Genomic DNA, 25,991 nt, shown 5'->3' with positions numbered 1-25,991 from the left:
AATCCAATGCCAGATACAATAAACACCAACCCAGTGTCGCAGCCACTGACAACACTTTACCATCTAGAAGGGAGAAGAATGAACTATCAAGATTCCCTGAGGCTTGCCCTCCTCGGGAGGTAAATGACATTTCTGCCGAGGGGAGCCTTGTCCTTTTGTAGTCTCATAGACCCAAATGAATCAGGACCTGAACAGAACACAAGGGACCATTAACAAGAGATACCTGTTGAAATCAGAGCTGACTGGTGTAAGTGAAGTTCAGTGCCTAGAATTGGTTTATTGAACAAGGTGAACTATTGGAATAGCAAGAAAGAAGAGGAAACAGCTTTATTTTTTTCCCATCCTCCACTTTCAAACACACTCTATCAGATATATTTTCTATCCTAGATAGCAACTTGGGTCAATCCTCAAGTCCTGAAGGCACGTTAAAATATTTTAAAAGCTTTCTTTTCAGATATTAAAAACAGTAACAATAAAGGTAACACATACACATGCAATCAAGTAAGCTCTAAATCAAGACATTAACCTAACATTCCATTTCAAGTTTCTTCCCTCCTCCTAGAGCTGGCCTGAGGCCAAAAATGGGTAAGAGGCAATGGAACTGTCTGTCACTTGTTTTTCATTCTATTGGGTCTGCCTGGCCCCCCACCGCCACCCCCACCCCCAGGACTTAGGGCTTCTCTAGGGTAGAAAGAGAGGATGGACTTCAAGTAAAGAGACAGAGGCTCTTTTTCTCAACCTGTGCTCTTTAGAATCCATAGTCGTAGAAGGCATCCACATGTGTGTTTTGTGGGGGCAGCTATGTGGGTTCTTCTGAGGCCTTTCCACCCGAGGAACCTCCACTCTAGACCCCTTCCTAAAGCAGGCACAGCGGGGTCTGGCTGGCCTTCTGCCCCAGCTCCCAGGTCCACTCCACCCCCAGTATCTTCTGTGGCTGTAGCCTCTGCAGCCAGAACCTCGTGGGCAGGCTTATTCAGCTGTCTTCAGCCCTGCTTTTTCTTCACAAGTACAGCTCACACCCTTGTTCTTCCCCAAAGTGGAAACAGAGCTCAACACAGCTGACTTTCCCTTTCTCCTGTGGGCTGTGGGTGAGGGAAAGCTACAGGGCTCAAAACGGCCTGGAGCGAAAACTCCCTTCCGGGCCTTTCCCACCTTTCTGTACAGAATAAAGAATTTTCTCCCCCAAAGAACGGAATGGACATGAACATTGATTATGTTCAGCTCCCAGCTGGCCCCAGTCTCCGGCCGGTCTCAGGAATTCCTTGCCCCTGTTGTTAGAAGCTAACTAATCAAAAATAATCTTGAGGAAAAACAGACCCCTTCAAAACAATGTATTTCTGCATATATGTTTTCTATATATACCTACCCTCTTCTTGACTTAGCACAGCAGCTCATTGGTCTGACTGCTGCCCCTTTTCGCCTCATTAAAGGTGATCTGTTCCTATAGAGTATCGGTCTCGTTCTTTCTCCAAACCTTGCCTTCTCTAGTTCCCTTACCTTAGAGTGGGCACCTCCAGACAACTTTTAATCAAGATAAGATGTCTGTTTTCCAGTTGTGCAAGCAGTTTCCAGTAAAACATATACACGCACACAAATCACAAATGCACTCTGTTCGAGGAGTTTTCTCGGTGTCTCCATAACTTGACTTGTAGGGGAAAGAAAATGCCATGACAATGCCTGTGTGTTTAGTCACTCAGTCGTGTCTGACTCTTTGCGACCCAATGGACTGTAGCCTGCCAGGCTCCTCTGTCCATGGGGAGTCTCTAGGCAAGAATACTGGAGTGGGTTGCCATACCCTCCTCCAGGGGATCTTCCCAACCCAGGGATGGAACCCAGGTTTCCCACAATGCAGGTGGATTCTTTGCTGTTTGAGCCACCAGGGAAGCCCTGACAATGTGTTGACAAATTTCAACACATCAAAGAATCTTCCACACTGAATGGCTTACAGGGGATGATGACCAGACTTGGCCAGTGCCAACAAGTCCTAGGAGAGTATACCGCATATATCTCTTTAGAAATATGACTGTTTATCTCATATTTTCCTCAGCTTTATGGCCTTAGATGAAAATCAATGTTCACCAGAATTCTCTTGTTCTGTGGCTTATGCAGCAACCAGTATTAGTGTAAATGTTGCCATATTGTTGTTAATGAGACAGCACAGGGCTTGTGAACCATGGCTCACATTAGAGACTGATTTTAGAGGTTCCTTTTCTCTACCTCATCCATTAACGTTTCAGCAGAAGAGAATGCACTTAGTCACACCAACGAAGTTACATTCACACATAGGGCACATTCAATAAAAGGGGAATGCTCAGTCCATCAGAGAAACTGGTGATCTTGAACAAGAGTTAATTGTCCCTTTAAATTACGAGGTAGTTCCTTTCATTCTTTTACTCATCTGAGACTGTGGTTCTACGGCTGCTTCTTTGTTTTAATGAAGAAAACAGAGAAAGTCATTGTTGTGAACATTATGATGACAATTTGAGAGTCTTTGGATAATTGGTTAGATGCACCAAACATCAGGCCTTGATAGGTTACAAAGATAGAAGTCAAAGAAAGACGATGTCTCATGTATTTCTGTAGCTGTACAGAAATTACTACTTTCTAAGGAGTACGTCCAGAGAAGGCAATGGCACCCAGTCCAGTACTCTCCCCTGGAAAATCCCATGGATGGAGGAGCCTCGTGGGCTACAGTCCATGGGATCGCTAAGAGTCGGACACAACTGAGCAACTTCATTTTCACTTTTCACTTTCATGCACTGGAGAAGGAAATGGCAACCCACTCCAGTATTCTTGCCTGGAGAATCCCAGGGATGGGGGAGCCTGGTGGGCTGCTGTCTATGGGGTTGCACAGAGTCGGACACGACTGAAGCGACTTAGCAGCAGCAGCAGCAAGGAGTACATCAAGGCTGCATATTGTCACCCTGCTTATTTAGCTTATATGTAGAGTACATTATGAGAAACGCTGGGCTGGAAGAAGCACAAGCTGGAATCAAGATTTCCCAGAGAAATATCAATCACCTCAGATATGCAGATAACACCACCCTTATGGCAGAAAGTGAAGAGGAACTCAAAAGCCTCTTGATAAAAGTGAAAGAAGAGAGTGAAAAAGTTGGCTTAAAGCTCAACATTCAGAAAACAAAGATCATGGCATCTGGTCCCATCACTTCATGGGAAATAGATGGGGAAACAGTGGAAACAGTGTCAGACTTTATTCTTTTTGGCTCCAAAATCACTGCAGATGGTGACTGAAGCCATGAAATTAAAAGACGCTTACTCCTTGGAAGGAAAGTTATGACCAACCTAGATGGCATATTCAAAAGCAGAGACATTACTTTGCCAACAAAGGTCCATCTAGTCAAGGCTATGCTTTTTCCTGTGGTCATGTGTGGATGTAAGAGATGGACTGTGAAGAAAGCTGAGCACCAAAGAAATGATGCTTTTGAACTGTGGTGTTGGAGAAGACTCTTGAGAGTCCCTTGGACTGCAAGGAGATCCAACCAGTCCATTCTAAAGGAAGTCAGTCCTGGGTGTTCTTTGGAAGGAATGATGCTAAAACTTAAACTCCAGTACTTTGGCTACCTCATGCGAAGAGTTGACTCATTGGAAAAGACTCTGATGCTGGGAGGGATTGGGGGCAGGAGGAGAAGGAGACAACAGAGGATGAGATGGCTGGATGGCATCACCAACTTGATGGACGTGAGTTTGAGTGAACTCCGGGAGCTGGTGATGGCTAGGGAGGCCTGGCGTGCTGCAATTCATGGGGTCGCAAAGAGTTGGACACGACTGAGTGACTGAACTGAACTGAACTGAATAAACTTACTGCAGGAAAAGAGGACAAGATTGAGTTAAGAAGAAGGAAACTTCTCCAAAAAGTTAAATAATCAATAGATGGCATGAACTTTTCATAAGGAGGTATTAATATTTTAAAGTATTTGGATCTATATAATAATTGTTCAATACCTCATCAGAAAAAGGAAATAGTGGAAAGAGAGCAGTAATGCTTTTGACCTTCCGTAGTATTACCACATTTCAGGGCAGCTGATCAGTTAGCTTTTTGTGTGTTTGTTTTATGTGGTTCTGCTTTCTTCCTGGTAGAAATTGTACTGACAATGTGATGACATGTTAATTGCTCAGTCATGTCCAACTCTTTGCGACCCCATGGACAAGGGCTCACCACACTCCTCTGTACATAGGATTTTCCAGGCAAGAATACTGCAGTGCATTGCCACTTCCATTTGCAGGAGATCTTCCTGACCCAGGGATCGAACCCAGGTCTCCTGCATAGAAAGCAGACTTTTTACTGTGTGAGCCACCAGGGAAGCTCAGAAATTGTACCATTATGGGGATATTCCATGATATGTATATTATAGATTTATGCTAGTTTGAACAAACCACCATATTAAACCTCTAAAAGATTACAGAACAAAAAAATAAAAATAATAAATTATAGATAAAAGGACAACTCATCAAAACCTGTTTTTTTTTCTTTTAAAGGAAAATGTTTTACTTTCAAGTGATTACTTCTCCTATTTTTCTTCAAAGTTCCACTGATTTAAGACTATAAATAAGCATGTGTGTATACACATATATGACTCACTGTATGTGGAGACCAAGATGAAGGATCGTGGGATCTTGCAAACAACAGCTTCATGAGTGTGGCAGGGGAGACGGCAGAGCAGGACTGTAATCCTCTTCTCCTGTGAGAACTCTGAAATTATAACTTGCTGCTGAACAACTATTGACGGAGAAGAATGTTCAGTTCAGTTGCTCAGTCATGTCCAATTCTTTGCAACCCCATGGACTGCAGCACACCAGGCTTCCCTGTCCATCACCAACTCCTGGAGTTTACTCAAACTCATGCCCACTGAGTCGGTGATGCCATCCAGTTATCTCATCCTTGGCCATCCCCTTCTCTTCCCGCCTTCAATCTTTCCCAGCATCAGGGTCTTTTCCAATGAGTCAGTTCTTCACATTAGATGGCCAAAGTATTGGAGCTTCAGTTTCAGCATCAGTCCTTCCAATGAACATTCAGGACTGATTTCCTTTAGGATGGACTGGTTGGATCTCCTTGCAGTCCAATAGACTCTCAAAAGTTTTCTTCCACACCACAGTTCAAAAGCATCAATTCTTCAGTGCTCAACTTTCTTTACAGCCCAACACTCACATCCATACTTGACTACTGAAAAAACCATAGCTTTGACTAGACATATCTTTGTTGGCAAAGTGATGTCTCTGCTTTTTAATATGCTATCTAGGTTGGTCATAACTTTTCTTCCAAGAAGCAAGTGTCTTTTAATTTCATGGCTGCAGTCACCATCTGCAGTGATTTTGGAACTCAAAAAAATAAATAAATAAATAAATAAAGTCTCTCACTGTTTCCATTGTTTCCCCATCTATTTGCCATGAAGTGATGGGACCAGATGTCATGATCTTAGTTTTATGAATATTGAGTTTTAAGCCACCCTTTTCACTCTCCTCTTTCACTTTCATGAAGAGGCTCTTTATTTTTTCCTCGCTTTCTGCCATAAGTATGGTGTAATCTGCATATCTGAGGTTATTGATGCTTTTCCCAGCAATCTGATTCCAGCTTGTGCTTCATCCAGTCTCACATTTCTCATGATCTACTCTGCATAGAAGTTAAATAAACAGGGTGACAATATATAGCCTTGACGTACTCCTTTCCCAATTTAGAACCAGTTTGTTGTTTCATGTCCAGATCTAACTGTTTCTTCATGACCTGCATACAGATTTCTCAGGAGGCAGGTCAGGTGGTCAGATATTCCCATCTCTTTAAGAAATTTCCACAGTTTGTTGTGATCCTCACAGTCAAAGGCTTTGGCATAGTCAATAAAGTAGAAGTAGATGTTTTTCTGGAATTCTCTTGCTTTTTCAATGAGCCAATGGATGTTAGCAATTTGATCTCTGGTTCCTCTGCCTTTTCTAAATCTTGTTTGAACATCTGGAAGTTCACGGTTCATGTATTGCTGAAGCCTGGCTTGGAGAACTTTGAGGATTACTTTGCTAGCGTGTGAGATGAGTGCAACTGTGCGGTAGTTTGAGCACCTTTGGCATTGCCTTTCTTTGGGACTGGAATGAAACTGACCTTTTCCAGTCCTGTGGCCATTGCTGAATTTTCCCACTTTGCTGGCATAGGAGAATGTTGAATCTTACCAAAAAAAAAAAAGTACCCCACATCCAAGAGCAAAGGAGAAGGCCCAGGAAGATGGTAGGAGTGACAAAATCACATTTAGAATCAAACCCCATTCCTGCTATAGACACCTGGAGGGCTCAAACAAACCTTGTGTGCACCAGGACCCAGAGACCCCACAGAAACTGAGCCCGAGCTGTGTTTGGGTGTCTCCTGTGGAGATACAGCTCAGCAGTGGCCTGCCGCAGGGGCAAGGGCTCTGGGTACAGCAGACCTTGGTCTGCTCTAAGAGGGCATAAGCCCTCTTAGAGGAGGTCGCCAGTAAGCCACCACAGAACTGCCAGAACTTACACAGGACTGGGGAAACAGACTCTTGGAGGGCACAAAGAGAACCCTGTGGGCACCAGGACCCAGGAGAAAGGAGCAGTGACCCCAAAAGAGACTGACCTAGATTTCCCGTGAGTGTCCAGGAGTCTCCAGCAGAGGCATGAGCCGGTGGTGGCCTGCTTCAGGGTTGGGGGCACTGAGTGTAGCAGTGGGTGCATGGGACCTTTTGAAGGAGGTCGCCATTATCTTCATCAACCTCCACCATAATTTGGACTCCGGTCAAACAACAGGGAGGGAACATAGCCCTACCCATCAACAGAAAATTGGATTAAAGATTAACTGAGCATGGCCCCACCCATCAGAACAAGACCCAGTTTGCCCGAAGTCAGTCTCTCCATCAGGAAGCTTCCATAAGCCTCTTATCTTTATCCATCAGAGGGCAGACAGAATGAAAATCACAATCAAAGAAAACTAACCAAACTATCACATGGACCACAGCCTTGTCTAATGCAATGAAACTGTGAGCCATGCTGTGTAGGGCCACCCAAGATAGACAGTTTATGGTGGAGACTTCTGACAAAATGTGGTCCATTGGAGAAGGGAATGGCAAACCACTTCAGTATTCTTGCCTTGAGAACTCAATGAACAGTCTGAAAAGTCAAAAAGACAAGACACTGAAAGATGAATTCCCCAGGTTGGTAGGTGCCCAATATGCTACTGGATATCAGTGGAGAAATAACTCCAGAAAGAAAGAAGAGACAGAGTCAAAGCAAAAACAATGCCCAGTTGTGGATGCAAATGGGGATGGAAGTAAAGTCCAATGCTGTAAAGAACAATATTGCATAGGAACCTGGAATTTAGGTCCATGAATCAATACAAATTGTAAGTGCTCAAATAGGAGATGGAAAGAGTGAACATCAATGTTTTCGGAATCAGTGAACTAAAACGGACTGGAAAGGGTGATTTTAACTCAGATGACCATTATATCTACTACTGTGGGCAAGAATCCCTTAGAAGAAATGGGAAGCCATTATGGTCAACAGAAGAGTCTGAAATGCAGTACTTGGATGCAATCTCAAAAACGACAGAATGATCTCCGTTCGTTTCCAAGGCAAACCATTCAATATCACAGTAATCCTAGTCTATGCCCCAACCAGTAACGCTGAAGAAGCTGAAGTTGAACGGTTCTATGAAGACTTATAAGACCTTCTAGAACTAATATCCAAAGAAGATGTCCTTTTCATTATAGGGGACTGGAATGCAAAAGTAGGAAGTCAGGAAATACCTGGAGTAACAGGTAAATTTGGCCTTGGAGTTTAGAATGAAGCAGGGCAAAGGCTAATAGTTTTGCCAAATGAATGCACTAGTCATAACAAACACCTTTTCCAACAACACAAGAGAAGACTCTATACATGGATATCACCAGACGGTTAACACCAAAATCAGACTGATTATGTTCTTTGCAGCCAAAGATGGAGAAGCTCTATACAGTCAGCAAAAACAAGGCCAGGAGCTGACTGTGGCTCAGATCATGAACTCCTTATTGCCAAATTCAGATTTAAATTGAAGAAAGTAGGGAAAACCACTAGACCATTCAAGTAAGACCTAAATCAAATCCCTTAACATTAAACAGTGGAAGTGACAAATAGATTCAAGGGTTAGATCTGATAGACAGAGTGCCTGAAGAACTATGGACCGAGGTTCATGACATTGTACAGGAGGCAGTGATCAAGACCCTCCCCAAGAAAAAGAAATGCAAAAAGGCAAAATGGTTGTCTGAGGAGGCCTTAAAAATAGCTGAGAATAGAAGAGAAGCTAAAGGCAAAGGACAAAAGGAAAAATATAAGCATCTGAATGTAGAGTTCCAAAGAATAGCAAGGAGAGATAAGAAAGCCTTCCTTGGTGATCAGTGCAAAGAAATAGAGGAAAATAATAGAATGGGAAAGACTAGAGATCTCTTCAAGAAAATTAGAGATACCAAGGGAACATTTCATGCAAAGATGAGCACAATAAACAATAGAAATGGTATGGACCTAACAGAAGCAGAAGATTAAGAAGAGGTGGCAAGAATACACAGAAGAACTGTACAAAAAAAGATCTTCGTGACCCAGATAATCACGATGGTGTGATCACTCACCTAGATCCAGACATCTGGGATGCAAGGTCAAGTGGGCCTTAGGAAGCATCAGTACAAACAGCTAGTGGAGGTGATGGAATTCCAGTTGAGCTATTTCAAATCCTAAAAGATGATGCTGTGTAAGTGCTGCACTCAATATGCCAGCAAATTTGGAAAACTCAGCAGTGGTCACAAGACTGGAAAAGGTCTGTAAAGGACTATAAAGATAGCTGAGTGGCAAAGAATTGATGCTTTTGAACGGTGGTGTTAGAGAAGACTCTTGAGAGTCTCTTGGACAGCAAGGAGATGAAACCAGTCCATCCTAAAGGAAATCAGTCCTGAATATTCATTGGAAGGACTGGTGCTGAAGCTGAAACTCCAGTACTTTGACACCTGATGTGAAGAACTGACTCATATGAAAACACCCTGATGCTGGGAAAGATTGAAGGCAGGAGGAGAAGGGGATGATAGGATGAGATAGTTGGATGGCACCATCAATTCGATGGACGTTGAGTTTAAGTAAGCTCCGGGAGTTGGTGATGGACAGGGAGGCCTGGCGTGCTGTGATTCATGGGTTTGCAAAGAGTCGGACACGACTGAGTGACTGATCTGATCTGATCTGTTATATATAGAGATTTTATATTTTTATGAAACACTGAAAGAAAGGCAAGCTGCAAAATAGAGGAGAAAGAAGTGATTTAGTGGTTGTTGTCTTGACAGCCAGAGGTATCTATTGTTCATAATAATCATATCTCACTGGATGGATTTATATATATATCAATAGATATAGATATAATTTTCTAGCACAAACATATCATCAATACACATATACACACCTTGATTAAATAATTCTAATTTCCAAGTTACTTTGGGAACAGGGAAAACTATACGGATTTTTACAGATAAACCACACAGAACAGTAACTACAAAAACCAGAGCAAAGTTCGTCTCATCTTACCAGGCTTAGGGACAATGAGCTGTGCACTGGTCTGGGTGTTTCCTGCTTCGTTTTCAGCCACGCACTGATAAAAGCCCTCATCCGACTTCACCACCCCAAGGATCCGCAGGTTGCTTCCTCCCTAGTGCGAATAAAATGCAGGTAAAATATTTGAAAAAGCAAAAATACTTCAAGTGACAAAATGAACACAACCAAATTTTAATCCCACTTCCCAGAAAAGCCAGAACGGAGGCCGAGAGACAGCCTGACAGATCTGTCCTAAGCCACCTGGAAAATGTCACAGAGTCCCAAGCCTTTGCTGAATCCACGTGTAGCAATTTCACCCAGTTCTGTGCTGAAAAATATACTCTCAAGGATGTACATCACCCTCCAATTCTAAATGAGCAGTAATCAGAACATTGCTTTATTATGTATGGAACAGAGGTTAGTATCAAAGAAATCTCATTCTCTTTCCCTTGTGCTGAAGCAAATAGGTTCAGTGGCTGCTGGAGAGAAACAAAAATCAAAAGGAAACAAAAACACTGATTTTTGCAGCTTCTAAAGGACAAGAAATCTAGGTTGGACATTTTCTAGAAGTGTTTTTAACTGAAAAAAAAAAGATGTCAGCAAATCCTTTTAAAATTGTGTGACCTTTTAGGGAATTGGAGGAGGTTATGGGGGATATTTTATACCCGTGTTGTTCTTGTTATATGGCAAAATGTTTCACAAAATGTTTCATCTTCAGTAATCCATAAATTAAATACAGCAACATTAACTCCTGTTTTATATAAATTTGGGGCCACCATAGTTTTCAAGGATGGATGATAAAATGAACTGAAATAGCATCTCATTACCCTAACTCAGTTTATCTCCGATAATGTAAAAATTAGTTCAGTAAGTGAGATGTATTAAATCACTTCCCCTGAAGTCATTAAGAGATAAATATTACCATAGGGGAATTCTTAATTGTTTTTAGTGTCTTGTAGTCAATTCTTGGCTAACGTAAAATTCTTAGATAAAGCTGACTAACTTCTAATTAACAATTCTCATATAAGTTACTATTGGGACTAAATGTTAACTCGTGTGACAGACAATGGCTCTCAGATATCTGGAGCTATTGGGGAAATATTTTTTAAGCACAATTTAGTGTGAAAAGGGCTTATAGTGCACATTTCCTTTTTACCTTAAGAAACATTTCAATAGGTTGGGTATAATGGGTCATGCTGGGGAAAAGATTATTCAAACTGTAGAGAAAAATAAATGTTGCCTTTTATCATGTGTCCTTAAGGGCACTCAACAATTTCCTCTCTGTGCGAGTGGCAGACATTTCAGGCGTATACAACACGTTTCATGTTGCCCTCTGGCAGGTCATTTTTAATTCACTGATAGAGAAAATAGCATAGCATATACAGGAACTAATGGACTGATGTGGCATTCAAAAGTTAAATTTATTTTCCTTTCTTACTCTATTCCTAACCAATTAAATGCAACTAAAAATGAAAAATAGTAAGTGATGATAAGCCTAATAAAGATATTCTTTACAGATGTATTCCTTAAGAGCCCTTATAATGTGACAAAATGCATGGATCAGGAGATGATGAAAGCTTCTGAAAGTCAGCTGATCACAGAACAGTGACCGACCTGCTAGAGGCCTTATGAAGCCATGGAAAGAGTTTGTGCCTGAATTCCGTGTGGGCACTCACACTAGAATTGCCTTCTGCTGGGAGACTTGGCCTAGAGGACACTCTTCTTTATCAGGGTTACATCTGCATCTCCAACATAAGAGAAATGGACCAAAACCCTCCATCTTTCGCTGCAAAGTTCCTTGATATTTAAAAAGTGCTCTTCATATCTCTTACTCATATACCTGACTTCAGATACTCTGATGCTGACCTCAACCAAAAGGAGAGTTTCCAAAGAGTATTTTCAAATGAGAAAAGCTTTCTGCTGCCAGCAGCAAGCACAATAATAATAATAATGAGAGGCTTGGGTCATTCACTGTGTACCAGGACCACAAACAGCTCTGTGAATATAATGCAATTATCCCTATTATCTCCACCCAGGACAGGAACAGAGTACACTAAACCATATAGGAACTATAAGAAGCATTGTTCTTGGCTTTAACTCAATGCTCTTAAATGACAAAGCATGTAAACTCTGGGTCTTGATATCTTCTCCACCACTGTCACGGCACCAATATTGTCTCAGCACCAATATTACTGCCCTCTTGCACCGCTCATAAAGGACCAGCTGGTCCTATTTGGAAGAGCAGCAAAGGAGCAAAGAGTGGCCATCTGTATTATCGAAGCGAGGCTGCCATATTCATAAGTGGCACATTCTATTAAAGCTTTATTATTATGGGCAAAAGTCAAAGAACTAAGAGATTCTTGGCTTCATACAGTCTAGTACTAGGTTCAAAACTTTTTTCTTCCAAGAATCACCAGTGAAAACATTTAGAAATTATTGGTATTAAGCCTTCTATTTTCTCATTGTTGGTTTAAAATCTTCTCTGTAAAACAAGGGGATGGGTTGTTTGATTATTCTTATTTTTTTAGCTCAAAAGTTCTAAGTCTAAAAACTCATCTGTTTTATTAGAACAATTTTCTTCACATATCATAAAAATTCCCAATGGGAATCTTGTCCCCAGGAAAGAAAAGCAACTGAAAACAGAATAGACGATGACTGGGATTATAAAGCGAATTTGAAGAAAAGATAATTACCACTATCTGAAAATAATCACTAGGAATGACCACATCTCCATTCTTCATCCAATTCACAGTGGGCACAGGCTTCCCAGAGACTGTGCATTCAAACTCAATATCCATGCTTTCATAGGCATAGAGGTTGGAAGGGTGATTTAAAAACCAGGGCGGAACTGTAAAGACAGAAAAAAAAATAAAAAGTGAGTGGGTGGGGATGTGAACTTGCATGCTCTATTTTCTCCGAGTTACAGACAAATACTGAAAATGCTTACAACTTTAATTCCCTAAGCCCTTAGTTTACTTTATAGGAACTACTGTAGGACATAATCAGAAGGCGATGGCACCCCACTCCAGTACTCTTGCCTGGAAAATCCCATGGACGGAGGAGCCTGGTGGGCTGCAGTCCATGGGGTCGCGAAGAGTCAGACACAACTGAGCGACTTCCCTTTCACTTTTCACTTTCATGCATTGGAGAAGGAAATGGCAACCCACTCCAATGTTCTTGCCTGGAGAATCCCAGGGATGGGGGAGCCTGGTGGGCTGCCGTCTGTGGGGTCACACAGAGTTGGACATGACTGAAGTGACTTAGCAGCAGCACCAGTAGGACATAATACACACCACCCCCCACCCAGCCCAATGTAGTTAAACAGTTGAGTGAATGGTGGTGTCTTGCCACAAAGAATTAAAAAAAAAAAAAACCTTGAAAAAAAATACAATAAACATTCTGAATAACCAAGTATTTGTATCCAGTTGACCTACATAAAGGACACTGGGAATTCCATACAGCTATGGAAGCTATGCTGATAAAGCAAATAAAGTGGAGATGATATGACTGAGAAAACCCAGAGTATAAGACAAGAAAGCTTAGTGTCTGTAATTCTAGAGTTTCATTAGGATTTAGTTAATGTGATGGACTCTTTCCCACCAGAACTGGCTGTGGTGATAGGGTACTAAAGATGGCCATTATCTTTGCTGTGGACACATTCCTATTGTCCTAGTAATTATCTACTCTAGTGCACTGCTATATGTATTACTATTTTCTCAGCAAGGTACATGATACACTAATTTAATTTAACGTCTTAATTACCATAATACTAGTTATACCGTGATTGAAATGTGCAATTGAAAGGAAATTACAAATATAACACACCTTTGCTAGTGAATCTTGCAGACTTGGTCCCTCAAAACCCTTTCTAGGGTTTAAAAAAGTGATGTGAGATGGATATATTGGGAGATTGGGACTTACATATAAACACTACTATATATAAGTTTCTCTAGCTGTGCTTAGCAGCATAGTCATGTCTGACTCTTGGCAACCCTTTGGACTGTAGCCTGTCAGGCTCCCCTGTCCGTGGGATTTCCCAGGCAAGAATACTGGAGTGGATTGTCATTTCCGTCATTTCCCCTCCAGGGAATCTTCTTGACTCGGGGATTAAACCCACATTGCCTGTGTCTCCTGCACTGCAGGTGGATTCTTTACCCATTGAGCCATCAGAGAAGCCATCACAATACAGAGAAGAGGTAACTATATAAGAATTTAGTAAATAGCACAGAAAACTCTGTTCAATACTCTGTAATGATCTATATGGGAAGAGAATTTAAAAAGTAGTGGATATATGTGTATGTATAACTGACTCACTCTGTTGTACACCAGAAACACAGCATTATAAATCAACTTTATTCAAATAAAAAATAATTTTAAAAAGTTATTTTCATCTTCTTCCACTGGGAATGTGAAACGATGACAAACTTGGGAAGCAGCAGCCTTGATCTCTTTTTCACACTGAAAATAAATATGCATTTTTCATAGATATTTTTAAAGACAGATTTTATTTTTGTCTTTGTTGTTGTTATGCCCAATAGGTAAAAAGTGGTAATTTTGCTTCTTTGAGTAACCACTATTCCTTGCTCTTTCCAACCACTCTCAGCAAAAGTTTCTCCTAAAGTTGAAGTGAATTTGCAATCTCTGATGGTCATTGTCTTCTACAAAAATCAGAAAATCAGTGGAAAGAACCCAGGACTCAAGTCCTAGTTTTTCTACTGAGTGATCTTGGAAGTCAAATCTCCCACCGCCTCATCCCTCTTTCCCTCCCCTTCCCTGTCTTATTTTCCTGTTTATACCTAAATATTTGGGCCTCTAGTACCAAAAAGCTTTTTAATTCTTTACTCTCTCACAGGGCATGCTGGTTTAGAAGGATGCATTAACATGCCAAAGATATGGGAAAAAAAATCTGTCTGAGAGATTTCCTATAGCTAATGTGTCAACATTGTATACAGCACTAAATTTAATTATTTATAATTTATACAATAATATTAGACTTTATTCTTTTACCAACTTCACTGAAAATGAAACATCAGAAATATTCCTTGAATCCCTCTGAGCAGATACATTTATTATCTCTTGGATTCTATTTCCAACTTTATCACAGATTTTGATGAAGTATTTATTTACCAGACAATAGCCAATAATTATTGAGAGCTGACTGTACAATTTATTAGTCTAAGCATTTTGAATTTATTATTTGCACCAGAACTCTTTGAATCAGGCTCTATTTATTCCAATTTTAGAAATGAAGAGACTATGATGTGTAAGCAACTTCTCCAAACCACACAACTTGTAGGTTCTAGAGCCAGACAGACTGAGTCCAGTGCCTAAAGTATTTTGTAATAGTTCTCCCACTGGAAAATTATGATGAAAAATGATTTTGCCACGGGAAAGTTCTGAATTCTCCTGCAATGCAGGGGATGTGGGTTTGATCCCTGGGTTGGGATGATCCCCTGGAGAAGGAAATGGCAAATCATTCTACTATTCTTACCTGGGAAATCCAATGAACAGGGGAGCCTGATGGGCAATAGTCCATGGGGTCACACAACTGAGTATACACACACATGCACACATACATATATATAAATACATAAACACATACATACATACATATACATGAGTGAGAGAGAGATGAAGAGGTTTGGTATTCTCTTCTGTTCCTGCTTTCCTCTTCTATACTCTTAATCCTTTCTATTCCTCTGCTACTCCTCTATCTCTCTGTTTCCTGTGATGAGCAGACTAGGATTGATTCATCCCATTTTAGGTTTGCTTCCAAGAATTTAGGACCTAGGTATTCCTTCCACTGCTCTGAAGTACTAGATTCTCAACACAAATTTAAACTGGGACTAATGAATGAGTATGACTTGTGGATGGTGGTACACATGTTTATTTAGCATTTTTCAGATTATGAACCCCTGGTTGGCTCTACATTTCTCAGCTGATACAATTTCCATGTTTTCCTTCAAAGAGAACTCAAACATTCCCTCTTCCGTGAAAGTTTGCTTCTCATGAAGCCGGCAATGGATTTTCTTGCTTTTCGCAGGGCCCTCTCTCTGTGTTCAATTTTTAAACCACTTATGACTGTTAGATGTCTTTCACCTACATCATTACTTACTAAGCAGACTGTGAAGATGGCTCCTGAAAGCATATGATTTTTCTTTTAATTCCCTTTGAATATTAACATAGTTCTCCTTCCTTTCCATTCTTGGGGAAGAAATAATTCACAACTTTAAACTATTCGGTGGGCAACAATTTCTTAATGACTAATGAAAATGAAGTGCTGTGAATTTTCAAGTTTATCAAATCATTCCATTCACATGGTTTTAGTCCATTTCAGAGAACTGCTTAACATACACATGCAATGCTACAGCAATTTCAGGCAAGATATTGATTTTATTATACTTTACTTCTTTAGACAGAATAAAATTCATGACCAGAAATAAATTACCCACATTTTCATCAGACCTTGGCTTCTCAGGATCTTTTTAAGTATGCAGAATACATATATAGAGAACTTTTGTAACTTAGGAGCTGAGGGAAGAATAAATAGCAACTATAACAGAAAGATGGAACAAACATAATTCAGTTCTCAAAGGCACTATCATAGTTAGAAATGACTAACAGATGAGAGACCTTTCTATACTACAATCATTCAGTTCAGTTCAGTTCAGTCACTCAGTCATGTCTGACTCTTTGAGACCCCATGATTCGCAGCACGCCAGGCCTCCTTGTCCATCACCAACTCCCGGAGTTTACCCAAACTCATGTCCATCGAGTTGGTGATGCCATCCAGCCATCTCATCCTCTGTCATCCCCTTCTTCTCCTGCCCCCAGTCCCTTCCAGCATCAGGGTCTTTTCCAATGAGTCAACCATTCGCATAAAAATTTAGGGTTAGGGTTAGGTGGCCAAAGTATTGGAGTTTCAGATTTAGCATCAGTAGAGATGTACAATTTCACCTTAAATCAGAGTAAACATTTTCTCTGCATTATCTTTTAAGTGAGTTTCTATGCTAAGACTACTCATTTGAATTCTGTAAAATTCATTTGGTCATTTCATCCCCAAACTAAGTTGTCACCAACAACCTGAATGGTATTAAGCATTTTACATCATATAAAGGATGCCTCTGGTTTCTCTGGTGGCTCAGAGGTAAAAGAATCCGCCTGCCAGTGCAGGAGATGCAGGTTTGATTCTTGAGTTGGGAATCGCCCCTGGAATTGAAATGGCAACCCACTCAAGTATTCTTGCCTGGGAAATCCCATGGACTGAGCAGACTGGCGGGCTACAGTCCACGAGTTCGCAAAAGAGCTGGACACGACTTAGTGACTAAACCAACAACAGAAGGCCGCCTCACAAGTATTTTTAGTAACATCCTATATTACTCCCTAATCTCCTTCATTCTGGATTCTAGTCTTTTCACTTTTAGATAAGGTATTTAGCTATTCTTTTCCAATTATTTAGGTACAAAATAAATGTGGGTCAATTCTAAAATACTGCCCTAGGACACACAAGTAATATTTGCTGTGTTACTCTGACATTGAGCAGATTCTCCCCATCATAAAGACTTACAACAGCTCTTGAAAGTGCAAGAACGAAACTTTAAAGGAATGCAAATTGTTTAAATGAACAACAGGCAGTGCACATCACTGGTGAATGATATTCGAATGGTGGGTAAAAAAGACTGGTGAGATTTTTATTAGGGAAACAATAGACATTACCATGATCTTTGAGGGGTAAGTTTTTACCCTGAGAACTGTGGAAAGCTAGCTGATTTGTCTGGAACAGAGCACCTCTCTCCACCACTCCAGGCCTTTTGGAGTTAACTGAACATTCAATTCAGTTCAGTTGCTCGGTCATGTCTGACTCTTTGCGACCCCATTTACCACAACATGACAGGCTTTCCTGTCCAACACCAACTTCCAGAGCTTGCTCAAACTCATGTCCATTGAGTCAGTGATGCTATCCAACCATCTCATCCTCTGTCGTCCCCTTCTCCTCCTGTGCTCAATCTTGCCCAGCATCAGGGTATTTTCCAAGGAGTCAGTTCTTTGCATCAGGTGCCCAAAGTATTGGAGTTTCAGCTTCAGGATCAGCTCTTCCAATGAATATTCAGGACTGATTTCCTTTAGGATGACTGGTTTGATCTCCTTGCAGTCCAAGGGACTCTCAAGAGTCTTCTCCAACACCACAGTTCAAAAGCATCAACTCATTAGTCTTCTCTTAAAAGCATCAACCCATTAGTCTTCTCTTAAATAAAAATACCTGAACATCCCAACTATGTGGAAAATCTAAAATACGATTGCTGCCAAATTGGGTTAACTCTATATCCAAAACAAACAAGTTCTTTCAGGTGAAGTCTTACAAAGACATCAACACATAATTTCACCTGAATGGGGTCACAAAAAGTTGGACACGACTTAGCAGCTAAGCAACAGCAAAGAAGGAGTCATAGTCTGAAATGTAGTCACGTTTCAATGACTACAAAGGAAGCCATCTGGTGTTGAATGTAGGTTTAGAGAGGACACATCATGGTGAGGGGGGGATATTCTTTAACATTTCAGACTTCCACGCTAAACACACTTCAATAAAAACGTAGTTTTATGGAACAATGTTTCAAATGGGCATTCCATTTATAAATTAGAAATAGTTCTTTTATCCCATAGTTTCAATTCTTTCTACACCCACCTATATCACCAAAGTAATTTTCCTTCAGCTAATCTGATCTTTAAATGCATTATTCTCCTTCCCCCCCCCCCCTTTTTTTTAACAAGGAGCTGGGTGATATAGTATACCTCTGCCCAATTCAATACTTTTCTCCAGGCTTTTTCTGACAAGTGACTTGAAGTCTACTTAATATCCCTCTAGTTTGCTCCTTCCGACCTACACATCTGTCTTCCCCAAAAGGACTAGATGCTGAGATTTGCATTTCATTTTCTATTTAAGCTGTCTCTTACACATAACTGTCTGTGAAACTGAAAGCACTAGTCACTCAGTTCTGTCCAACTTTTTGCAACCCCAAGGACCACAGCCCGCCAGGCTCCTCTGTCAATGGAATTCTCCTGGCAAGAACACTGGAGTGAGTAGTCATTCCCTTCTCCAGGGGATGCTTTCAACTCAGGGATTGAACCTGGGTCTCCTGTATTGCAGGTGGATTCTTTACCATCTGAGCCATCAGAGAACCTACATAGCTGTTTGTACTCTGTTTAAGAAAAATTAGGTTGGGGTAACGTTGGTTCAAGCCTTAAATGACTAAAGTATATTCCATATTGGGAATAAAAGGACATGAGTTACGTGCTAATTACTAATATTGACTGGGTTCCCGCTGTTCTAGAAAGATGAGCATTAAGCTACAGACTTTATTTGTAGCATTTCCTATTTAAAAAAGTGTTCCAATTTTTGAGGGGTGGGGTGGGATATTTGGGTCCTCTTAAAAACTGCCAGAATGTACATTATCTTTCCCCCTGACACATGTGTAAACCTAAGTGATGTATTTAATTGTATACATGCTTCTCAAGCAGAAGTAAATATATCATTATTGAAAATTACATGATAGAAAAACTACATGATGAAACAACAAGTTATCCCATTGTGGCATCAATGCGGATGCAAACCCACTAAATTCTTAACTTAAGGGCAGGGCCAGCCTTACCTCTGTTTCTACCACACATGAGATGAGTGCTAATAGATACAGACAAGATAAACAGGCCTGTGGAGGGTTTAGTCTTCATGGGCCAGTGCTGTGGCATTGCCACTTTTTGACTGCAAACAGGTAAGAGCTACTGGAAAGCTAGTGACGAACAACACTGGAGAATAAGGATAGACTCTTCTTCTAGAGTCAGTGCCAATGACAAGAGCATATTCTAAGCATCAGACTACAAGTAATTCAGTTGTAGCTAGAAAAGAAGATATTTTAATCATCTTACAGAAACAAACATTGAGACCCTCTGATTTTATTTTCTTCCCCATTGGTACTTTTTACCAGAGGCACAATATGCCGAAAAATGTGTGCTCCTGTGTAAAAATCCTAGACTGTGTCCTGTGGGATGAGGAACATCTGATCTGCAACCTTTACTATAGTGTGTTTATGTCTGTTTTTCTTTCTTTCTTTTTAAAATGTGTTTGGAAACTATTTTAGATCTCTCATCACACTTTTCTGTATCCAGGCAAAGAATCCCACTACCGTTCCTCAGTTTCAGCTGTTTCTATAATCAGGGTTGCTTCTCTCTAAATCCAGATTAAGCTTTCCATTTCTCTTTTTTAATTGGAGAGCTTAGGACCAAAATGGGAGAAGGATGTTCTGAGGCTCAAACCAGTGATATAAACAATAGGAGGATTGATCTCAGGGTCCTAATTCTATACGCTTACCTATGTTATCACCATGTCTTTGCAAACTTGATTTGTGTGCTATTGATGTCCTTTAGTACTATTGACAAGTCTCCAACAATTATGTTTGAGTATGCATGCATGTATGCAGGCATATATGTATATATAAACACATGTGTATTAAATGCATTTACTTCTATATGTTTATATACATACCTGTGTCCCTACATAATTCTATGTAAGCTATACAATCACATAGAATACCTATTTTTAAAATGATATGTATACACAGATACGCAAAATTATACCCCATACATATATAACTTATGAACACTTTCTTGTCGAGTTTTCAATGTTAGGTGAGGAAATCTCCCAGCACAAACATTTAACTGAGAAGACATTGGATTCTAACACATAACTAACTTCCCTTCCTCAATACCTACTGAACGTAAAAGTCCTAGTGACCACAAGTGTACATACACACACACACACACACACACACACGCATATACACATCAACCCCAGCAACCAAACAGAGAAAAAAAGCAATCAATTGCAAAAGGAAAAAAGAAACCAAAATGAATGTTTCTGGAATAGAGGAGAAAGAGCAGGATTTAGCTTCTTATCTGTCCTTAAATGCCAGCAACTTACCTGGACTTTGGGGGGAAAAAACCTAAGAATCTTAGCAATACCTCTAAAACTGAATCAATGCAAAACTTACAGAGAGTCTTAAGTTTTTCCTTCCTTTTCTGATTGAGGAGACAATGAAATAGCTCTAAATCTTAAGACCAGCCTTTCCTCTATGGAAGAGAATATAAGACAGAATCAGCCAACAAAGCTGGGTGCCCTTAAGGGGCCTGAATGCTGCTTCAACTGAACTCACTCCCTAAAAAGTCCACCCAGGTATTAACTACTTAATAAAACCGGAACCATCCAGTACTTCAGACTGGAGCTCAAAGGGTCTCAGGCAAGGTGGTAAATAAGTCTAGAAGTGGCTTCCATGAAATTAGAGCAAAGAGTGTCTAAACAGCATCACACACGTGAGCAAGATAAAAGGCTTACAAGGGAAATATGGGAATAAATTATAAGCAAGAATAAGAGAAGTGAGGGGTGGGGAGAGAGACACGGGTGCAGGGGAAGAAGGGAGGAAAGCAAAACATTTGATCCAGAAGAAAAGAAAACCTAAGGGTAGAAACAGAGATAAACTTTTCAAGTTGTTTCACACAAAGTATTCTATATTATGAAAATAAATTCAACACTAGAGGTCAAAGACTAGATGAAAAAATAGCATAATGAAAAGAGAGATATCAGACCTAGGAAACAAATCAAAGAGCAAAACAACATCATTAGAGAGCCAATGATTAAATTAGAAAGTACAAGGAACATAACAGACACCACTAAGAACCAAATTTCCAATGTGTTGGAGACTTGAGATAACTGCAGTGATTGTAAGGGAGGAAGGCAAAGAGTCTAAAGTAATTAGGACAAGCTTGTATAGAAAGAGGCCAAGCAAAGATGATTTCATGTTGAGATACTGGTATCTTTATGTACCAAGATCACAAACGGAATGGAAGATATATGCAAAGATAGGATAAAAGGAAATTTTCCCTGAAAAATACAGCAGAATTTTTAGATTGAAAGATGATACCATTTTCCTGGGAAATCGAATGCATCATCCTCAATTGTGAGACATATCTTATTTTAGATATCGAAACTGGAGGATAAATCATCATTTGAACATCCAGACAGAAAAGTCAAAATCAAAACACCTCTATAAGGAGTGAGGTGGAATCAGATTCCCATATAGTAATGTCCAATGTCAGAAGGTAATTAAGCAATATTGCTGTCGCAAAGCTGAACAGAACATAACTCCCAAACTCAGAAGGTAGGAATATGAGAGGATGGATGAGATTGCTAATCTCTCGTGCTAATTTCTAGATGTTATCTTTCATAGCGGGAATTTAATTGACTATATAGAACTTTCTAAAGTAAGATTGACAACAAAACCCAGGCAATTCAGAGTACCCTCAAAAGTAAAAGACAGGCATTTTGTGACAAAAGGACTGGTGAGGAAGACTGAATATATCTCTATGCAGAAATAAAAGTAAAAACAGTAGACATAATGTTTACTGAAAAGTAAATCAATTGTCATAAACTGAGCTTTCCTGGTGGCTCAGTGGTAAAGAATCTGCTGGCCAATGCAGGAAACATGGATTTGATCCCTGGTCCAGGAATATCCCACACGCCACAGAGCAAGTAAGCCGGTGCACCACAATTATTGCGTCTGTGCCCTCGAGCCCGGGAGCCACAACAACTGAGCCCACGTGCCACAACTACTGCAGCCCGCGTGCCCTAGAGTCCACGCTCTGCAACGGGAGAGGCCACGCAGCGAGAAGCCAGCCCACGGCAACTGCAGAGCAGTCCCTGCTCACCACAACTGGAGAAAAGCCTCTGCAGCCATGAAGACCCAGCACAGTCAGAGATAAATACATAGATAAATAACTTTTACAAATTGTTGTAAACATGAACAGCATATAACTCCCAAACTCAGAAGGTAGGAATATGAGAGGATGGATGAGACTGCTCATCTCTCGTGTTAATTTCTAGATGCTACCTTTCATGGCAGGAATTTAAACAATTATGCCTTTAAATAAAACATGAACTGTAAAAAAAAAAAAAAAAAAGCAGTATCTATAACTGCATCACATTGTTCTAAACGTATTTCTACCTAACCATCCAACTATTTAGGTATATAGAAAGATAAATGGAATACTGAGATTTGGGATGATTTTTTAACTCATGGGTTATTTTCACAAAATTAATAGGGTGATTTTAGAAGCAAATATTCTGAGATGTGTCATGATTATGGAGGTTAGATATAGCTTCATTCATTTTGTATTTTTAGAATGTTCATGATAAAAATGATATTAATTAAAAATTTCCCCTCTGGGAGGGCTCTCACCATGATAGCTTTAAATAACAGAACCCACAGGAAACTCAAGAGCTTGCATAAAATATGATATTCATAGCAGGCAAACATTTTATCATTCTTTTCTGTTTCTTTTAGCCTATTTCTCCATCAGGTTTTGGAAGAACTTCAGAGAAAAGCTTCTTTGTGGTGGTGCTAAGAGTACATAAACCTGAGAGGAATACCGAGTTCCCTCCAGCAAGCCTGGTGAAGGAAGAAGAGAAATAGGGTGATCTGGGGAAACCGCTGCCTGAGAAGGAGGAGAGTCAGGAGCTGGGGTTCCTGGTTCTGGCTCTATTACAGGTCAGACTACGGAAACAGAACCAGTAACTAAACTGCTCTAGACTTCAATTTCTTACTCTGCAAACTGAGAAGGTTAAATTGGAATCTAATCATCCAAAGTCTTCGGAACCTCTTTTCATGTGGCTGGAGAAGGGATGTTGGTGATGTTACTCCCTAAGCCTTTAATACCTTCAAGGAAAATATTGCTGAGACAGGCTGGCACCTTAGAGCCTTTGATGCAGTGTTTGAATGTGGACACACATCTCCCTGAGCAATAAAATACACGGAAACTACAAGGAACTAAAGTGTGTGTGTGTGCACTGGGGCTCCCCAGGCAGCACTAGTGGTGAAGAACCTGCCCGCCAATGCCAACGCAGACATGCAAGAGACACAAGTTTGATCCCTGGGTCGAGGAGATCCCCTGGAGAAGGAAATGGCAACCCACTCCAGTATTCCTGCCTGGAGAAGTCCATGGACAGAGGAGTTTGGTGGGTTACAGTCCATAGTTTTGCAAAGAGCTAAACATTACTGAAGCAACTCGGCTCGAAGCATGCATGGACAATAAGATACAAAAAGACCAAAAAAACAAAACAAAACAAAAACCCAACTGCCACTTCTGAAGAAGCAGGAGCAAAGACAAGGTGTTGGGAGCAAAAATAGGGTACTGCACATGCCCCCTGCACTCATCACTGCCAGATGAGCCGTAGACCACCTAAGCTACTTCCTCCGACTCAACCCCTGGACACACAACTACCCTCACCCCATATAAGTACCCAGCTCACCCCTCTTCTTGGGATGTGAGCAAGGTAATCTGTTGTTTGTTCTTGCTCCCCGCTGCTGCAGCAGCTGCCCCAATAAAGCCTTACCTAAATTTCTTGTCTGGCCTGTCATCAATTTATATCAATTAAAGAAGGCCAAGAACCCTGGTCGGTATCAATGCCCTTATATGTAGTGAGCTTTTACATTAATTTGGCTTGAGGAGATATGGATGGACTTAGAGTCTGCCATACAGAGGGAAGTAAGTCAGAAAGAGAAAAACAAATACCATATATTAACACATATATGTGGAATCTAGAAAAATGGTACAGATGACCTACTTCCAGGGCAGGAACAGAGATGCAGACATTGAGAATAGGCAGGTGGACACGGAGGGGAATGGGAGGGTAGGACAACCTGGGAGATTGGGAATGACGGATGTGCACTGCACTGTGTAAGACAGCCAGCCAGCCGGGAAGCCACTGCACGCACAGGAAGCGCGCTCGGTGCCCTGTGAAGGCCTAGACGGGTGCGATGGCAGGGCAGGATGGAGCGGGCATGTGCATACACATCGCTGGCTCACTTCCCTGTACAGCAGCAGCTAACACAACACTGTAATTATATTCCCCAAAGAAGTAGCAATGGGGGAAAACAATAAAAATCCTTCATGAGAACGTTCTCTGCTGCTAAAACAAAGAAAGTAAATTATCTCCAAGGTTACTGTTTCCCCAGCTTCAAAATTCTGATGAGTCTAACCTGCTATTGTATTTATCTAGTCCAAGACTATTCACAGCCTGAGCAGTTTACATCACGTTGATTTAGAGGAAAAAAAAAAAAGAACAGGGAAAATTAAATTGTCAGTTTGCTTTTCATTCTGTCACTAAGATAATATTTGGATAGCATTAATGCATTGTTTAAAATGATAAGTACGATCCTAAGCATTTCAAAAAATCACATTAAGTGACTCAAAGGCAGGTCAAGGGTAATTAGTTCAACGCCTTACCACAAAATGACAGCATTCCCTTCATACCAACACTAACAGATGGCTTACTTTTAAGATTACTTGGTGAAAGAGTACTTCCAGCATTGATTACATTCCAATTTTGAGACTTTATCTGCCTTTTTCATTCCTGCATTTTGGCCTCAAGAGACCTCAGCTATCTCCCTACAGATAAGGCTAAGCTCTATGGTAATTTCACTGCTTTACAAACATGGATTTCAGACACCATGGAGAAAGTGTGTGTGTGTGTGTGTGTGTGTGTGTGTGTGCATGTGAGCACATGTGTGTGAGGGTTTACAAAATCTCACGACATAGACATTTATAAATGACTGACTTCCTGCATAGTAAACTAAAATGATCTTTTAAGAATTCTGCCTGATATTTAAAAAACAAGAAGGAATGTTTGTAAAATGTGTAATTCATAGTGGCAAACTGGATTAAAAGATTTAGAACTCAGAAAATTCATTTTAGTTAGGAAGAAACAGCATTGAATTTTAAAATGTAGTATATGAAGGACGGAGAAGGCAATGGCACCCCACTCCAGTACCTCTTGCTTGGAAAATCCCATGGATGGAGGAGCCTGTTAGGCTGCAATCCATGGGGTCGCTAAGAGTCGGACACGATTGAGCGACTTCACTTTCACTTTTCACTTTCATGCATTGGAGAAGGAAATGGCAGCCCACTCCAGTGTTCTTGCCTGGAGAATCCCAGGGACGGGGGAGCCTGGTGGGCTGCTGTCTATGGGGTTGCACAGAGTCAGAAACGACTGAAGTGACTTAGCATACCATATGAAGGACAACTGATAAAAGCATGCATTTGATTAAAAGACAGTAAAATCCACTACATATTAACAATAGCTTGCATGAACAGGCTCCTCTGGTAGCTCAGATGGTAAAGAATCTGGTTGTAATGCAAGACACCAGGGTTCGATCCCTGGGTTGGGGAGATGCCCTGGAGAAGGAAATGGCAACCCATTCCAGTATTCTTGCCTGGAGCATTCCATGGACTAAAGACTATTTTGGTGGGCTCAAGTCCCTAGCATCGCAAAGAGTCAGAAAGACTTTCACTTCCTTACCTGAAAATAGATCTAGGATTTTTTTGTTGAC

At 40.7% G+C, this 25,991-nt stretch overlaps 1 protein-coding gene across 12 annotated transcripts in view; it reads right to left on the bottom strand.

Annotated features, from left to right (window-relative positions):
• DCC (DCC netrin 1 receptor) overlaps nucleotides 1-25,991 on the bottom strand; it is an 845,500-nt gene that overhangs the window by 537,727 nt on the left and 281,782 nt on the right. For all 12 annotated transcript variants that reach the window (XM_086372410.1, XM_086372411.1, XM_086372412.1 and 9 more), the window contains exons 5-6: nucleotides 12,252-12,406; nucleotides 9,553-9,673 (exon numbers count right to left, since the gene is read on the bottom strand). In XM_086372410.1, coding sequence (XP_086228536.1) covers nucleotides 9,553-9,673; nucleotides 12,252-12,406 — 276 coding nt within the window. The remainder of the gene's footprint in view (nucleotides 1-9,552; nucleotides 9,674-12,251; nucleotides 12,407-25,991) is intronic.

This window comes from Bos grunniens, chromosome 24 (genome assembly GCF_055505025.1).
Source record: "Bos grunniens cultivar Pamir isolate PY7600 chromosome 24, Bosgru_T2T1.0, whole genome shotgun sequence".
NCBI classification, from domain to species: Eukaryota; Metazoa; Chordata; class Mammalia; order Artiodactyla; family Bovidae; genus Bos; species Bos grunniens.
This window is presented reverse-complemented; position numbering and strand designations above follow the sequence as displayed.